The following is a 5,416-nucleotide window of genomic DNA, read 5'->3' on the forward strand; positions in this document are numbered from 1 at the left end:
GTGGGTTTCCTAAGCTGGATGTGTTCATTCCAGCTTTAATTTGTGCTGTTATGACTTCCTTGTTAATCTTCCTCAGTTAATTCGGATTTAATGTTCTTTAGGTAATCTAAATCATGATTGTCTTTTTTCTGTTTGGTTTAAGGCTAACATGATCTACTCGGCTAACATGATCTACTTGATTCACTCGTTTATTTATTTATTTATTTATTTTGATGGTGGGGTCAACAAATTAAATTAAATTGGTACTTGTTCTTGTTAAAACTGCTTAATGCGTTAAATTTCCGCAAATGGATCATGTAAAGCCCCTTATTTTTAAACATGTGACCATTTTTAAACCATCCAAATGATAAAATTCTGTAAGGTATTCAGTTTTATACACGGCAATTCGTACTGATCTAGATAAATAAATATGATGCTTTCCCGTTTAAACCTTTTTAATGTGAAAGTCATTTTCTTTAAATGTATCTTTTAAATTGTAGATATTACACACAATTGCCCTTCTTATGGTACTTATATGCTTATGTTAGGAATTTTGTCGTTGATTTGACACCACAAATCACCACAAATTAAAATTAAAATCACCACATAGAATAATATTGAATAATACAGAAACCCAAAGTTAATAATTCTTATATTTTTTATATTCTAATTTTGCATATTTATCAGGCAGGGTGTGAACATGAATTTTTTATTTTTTATTTTGCTTGGCTTGTTTGTTTGTTTGTATTTGTATATACAGTCGCCAGTCTTCCGGGAAATATTTCTCTATATGAAGTTATTTCATTTGAATCATTAGAGAATATCCACACCACCAGCACGATCTTGGTCGATATAAATCAAGGCGTCTTCATGTGTCCAATTTGTTTTTCACTCCATCAGTGTCCATTTTTTTCTCGATCTTAGTTCGTGAGGAACAGCGATTTCACATTTTCCTTTCACATGGCAGACCATTTCTAGTCTCTATTTGTGCTGATTTTATGACACTTGAATGAATGGATATGACATTTAAAGACTAATTGATTAAAAAAATAAAGAAACGGGAAATACTACAATTAATTATAATAAGCAAATCATTGATTTGCTTTATTTTCAGTCTCTGATGGAGATGTTTTTTTTACATTAAAAATGTCTAATAGATTTTTTTTCGTTTTAGTTCATATTAAATAAACCAAAGTTACTTGAGATGTCTGCGTTGAGTTGTATTTATTGAGACGAGCCAGTGATGGTTGTTGGGTTCTTTAATTTCTCAATATGTTCACTAGCGATTTGGTTGTGCTTAATTGCCTCCTTTCGTGTCTCAGTTGTGTTGTCCTTATTTTGTGATATTTTGTCCTTAGGTTGATTGTCAGTAAAATTCTTTTTGGAGGATGATGGTGTCTCTTACTTCTTCTTGGCAGCTCTCCTTCTCCTTACCTTAGCTCTTTTGCGTTTTGCTGCTTTACGTTTCGCAGGTTTCACCTTCCTTCTTCGGCTAGAGGTAACTCTCTTTGCTGAACGTTTCTTCGCCCTCCTCCGCCTCCCCTTCACTCTCCTGGATGTGCTTTTAGTAGCTCTTTTACGCCTGGCCCCTTTAGATTTTTTCAGAGCACGCCTCTTGGCTGGCCTCCTCACCGCAGCGCGTTTTCTCACCTTGAGAGGTCTGCGCGCTCCGGTCCGTTTGGTCTGCACGAGCAAGCCTCTCTTAACCAGCGATCTGAGCGCGAGCTTAACGCGCGATTTGTTCTTCTTGACGTCGTACCCGTAGCCCGCGAGCGCCTTTTTCAGCGCGACCAGAGACACGCCTTCGGGCTCGTAAGACGCAGCCACAGCTTTCAGAATGAGATCTGAAACTTTCGTTCCGGCCTTTAATCTCGATCTTCTTTTTCTTGTTCTGGCAGTGGGGACTGACCGTCTCCTCGCGGTCCGTGCCATCGTTTGTGCGCGCTGAAATAGTTCGATGCGAATGTCTTGTGTCTTCTTGGTGTGAATGTTTACGATGTCTGAACAATTATTACGTCGAAATTGAAATTGACTCTCTTAATCAATTAGATTTATTACGCCAAAAAGTAAGACAAGTTAGAAGTCTTTGTGGGATGTGTCCTATATTGCATTTACATTTAGGCATTTAAGGTGAAGTATTCAAGGGCCCAACAGTGGCAACTTGGTCGTGGCGTTTAAATCTGGGATCTTCCGAACCGTAGTCCAATGCCTTAACCACTGAGCTGACCGAAAACTAATGTTCACGGTTCAAATGTCGTGTTTTTGTCTTTAAATTAAATTAGAAGCTCGCTAAATCAACACAAGGCTTATTGTTAATGTTTAACAGTACTTGTGGCATAAATTATCAAGGATACTTAATAGTAATGTTGCCAACTCCGGACCACACCACATGTCCCAGTTTGACTTGAACACCAATCGGATATTATTTTATCATTTTATAGTATATCTGTATAATTCGTTTGAACCTGTAAACTTGTAAAATAATTGTAACGGTTTTATATAGTATGTATGTATTGTTTATAAGTTAATAGTTTATATTATATGATATTATATTATATTATATTATATTATATTATAGCCTATTATATTATATTATATTGGTATATTATTGGTTAATATTATAGTAAAAATAACAGTTAAAATGATCACAGTTTATCATTTATTGCAGACTGCCTTACTGCACAGCTTCAATTTGATTTTACACAGAACCACTGTACCATACAGTATATTCACAGTGATCAGTGATTTATTCAGCGACATATTATATAGTGATTTTACTAATTTACTGAAATACTAAAATATTTTAGTAATGAAATTTGGCAGTTATCTCTTCTTGTCCAGTCTCTGTTGTTTTCACTTTAACTGAAAGAGCTCTTACTTTTACCGAGGACATTTATTTTCATTTATTTAAGTGAAAGCACATATGGAATCAGTGACCTAAACTTTATTCACTAAGAATTGTCTTTAATTTTGTGTCATGATTTGAATTTGAATCTGAATGATAACGTTATGAAGTGTAAAATGTCCTGGTTTAATCCCTCAAATATTAATAGTAGTTTTCAGGCTTTCTTTGTTTGTGGACTTCATGTAAGCTTTCAATACAATCATCCAAGCACTGCTCCAGACCGATCTAACCCAGGCCTCGGTTCTTTGCTCTATCTGTCATTTGATCACCAGCTTTCTGACAGACTGGCAACTAGTGAGACTGTGGAAATTTAAGTCCAGTAGCTGCACCATCAACATTGGCTATGGCCAAGGATGCATTCTCTCCCCATTGCTCTTCTCAAATGACTGCACCTCTGCAAACCTCTCTGTCAATCTCCTGAAACTTGCAGATGACACTACAGTAATAGTCCTCATCCAGGAATGTTACAAGTCTGCATATACTGTAGAAGTGAGATTGAGCAGCTGGCTGTCTGGTGTAGTCACAACAACCTGGAGCTGAACACACTCAAAACAGTTATAATGTTTGGGGACTTTAGGATACACTCCCCTACACTTACCTCCACCATCAAGTGGCAGGAGTAGAGTCATTCGGGCTCCTGGGCTTCACCATCCCTCTGGTCATGAAGTGGGACAATTACATTGACTCTATTGTTAAAAATGCCCAGCGGAGGTTGTATTTCCTTTGCTAGTCATTGAATCTGTCCTGTGCACTTGAATAACTGTCTGGTTTGCCTTATCAGCAGGGGCAGACTGGGACCAAAAAGTGGCCCTGGACTTCCTGGCCCACAGCAGCCCACATTATAGTACATTGGCTCATTAATGTCGAGATACATTTTTAACACCAGTTACTAGTATAAAAACATAACACAATACAGAAATCAATGCTATTTAAATATATTGTTTAAAGCATCACTGAACATATATTGGGTCATATTAGTAAAACAAAGAAACAAAGGAAAAAGCATCACGACAAACAACATATAAATCTATAAAGACAATATTTTTAAAAGAATGGCAATAAAACTAAACAGGTAAGCTGAAATAAAATCAGTAGCAGCATTAGCCTATGCTAGTAAACTAGTTACTTATTTTAATTATTATGGTAGTCAATAATAATTCAAAATAATGCTGAGAAACATTATTTTGAAGTAATATTGACTACCATAATAATTACTAGCATGAGTTAATGCTGCTACTGATTTTATTCCAGCTTACCTGTTCAGTTTGATTGCAATTCTTCTTCTCAATTCACTTGGCTCTGGTATATCAGGGGAGAGGTGTTGGTCATCATCAGCAGGCACTGGTTCATCATCACCGACCCTGCTGCATTTGCAGCGTACACTGATGAGAGGTATATCTTACACTGCATCAAGATGATATCTCACAAACAAAAAGACCAATCTGTCTTTTCACATACAGTGTTAAGGTGAAATTCCACCCATAGTGTGACAAATATGCAAAAAAAAAAAAAAAAAAAAAAAAAAAATATATATATATATATATATATATATATATATATATATATATATATATCAGGAAGGGGCAAATACTTTTCATGGCACTGCACATGTAGTCAGATTGTTCCACTGGGATGAAACTTTGGCAGGTGGAGTTATAGCACTTTTAATACCACACTAACTTTACACTGATATAAATAACTTTGAATGTTGAATGCTTTTTAACACCCTTGTGACTCAATAAGAGACAATGCTAACAGCCAGTAAATGATACATTTTGGCAATATTGTCTTGTATCTTTTGAAATAAATGTAAAAAATCACAATACTGCCAAAATGTCTAATTTTGCTGTCAAACTGTTTATACGCCTCCTGGGTCTCTGTAAGACTGGTACTACTGGTCACTGAAAATATTGTTTTTATACATAGTTTAATATGTTGTTTGTCTTATTGTTCTTTCCCTTGTTTCTTTGTTTTACAAATATGACCCAATATATGTTCAGTGCTACTTTTTTTATGTTTTGTATTGTGTTATATTTTTATACTAGTATGTGGTTTTAAAAAAGAATCTCCACTTTAATTAGCCAATATATTATGATGTGGGATGTGGTGGGCTGCTGGATTTAGCCTCGCTATCCCTGACCGTAATGTTAGAGATGTGTTAAATATTTTACAAAACTATAAACAAAAATTAAAACAATACACTGAAGCACAACTGAAGACTTTACTCGAAACACAATCACCATAATAACTATAACAATAACCATAACAATAAATGCTAGACGCCTGGCTCAACATAAAGAGGCTATTTATACTAGCTTACACTGATGAGTCGCCTCGGTTCAGGTGAAAGCTCCCATCACCTGACCAAGGTGCATCCTGGTACATGTAGTTCAAATCAAACAGAGAGATTCCTCCCCTTTTCACCGGTGTGACCGTGTGACGCTGGTTGGAGCGTCGGAGCATTGGAGTGTCGGAGCATGGCGGCGACATGGGCATGATGTCCTCAGTGCTGGGCTGAGGAGCGAGCACGAC

General features: G+C 36.2%; 1 protein-coding gene across 1 annotated transcript; it reads right to left on the reverse strand.

The window, feature by feature from the left end:
• Positions 1-1,202: 1,202 nt before the first annotated feature.
• Positions 1,203-1,949, reverse strand: LOC128508918 (histone H1.11R-like). The gene has a single exon (XM_053480405.1). It carries the CDS (start codon positions 1,909-1,911, stop codon positions 1,381-1,383), a length of 531 nt encoding a protein of 176 aa, XP_053336380.1. The 5' UTR covers positions 1,912-1,949; the 3' UTR covers positions 1,203-1,380.
• Positions 1,950-5,416: the final 3,467 nt, after the last annotated feature.

The sequence above is a fragment of the Clarias gariepinus genome, chromosome 21 (assembly GCF_024256425.1).
Source record: "Clarias gariepinus isolate MV-2021 ecotype Netherlands chromosome 21, CGAR_prim_01v2, whole genome shotgun sequence".
Classification (NCBI taxonomy): Eukaryota; Metazoa; Chordata; class Actinopteri; order Siluriformes; family Clariidae; genus Clarias; species Clarias gariepinus.

Excerpts from the sequence above, each read along its gene's own strand:
- LOC128508918 (XM_053480405.1), bottom strand. The coding sequence starts at position 1,911 with ATGGCACGGACCGCGAGGAGACGGTCAGTCCCCACTGCCAGAACAAGA.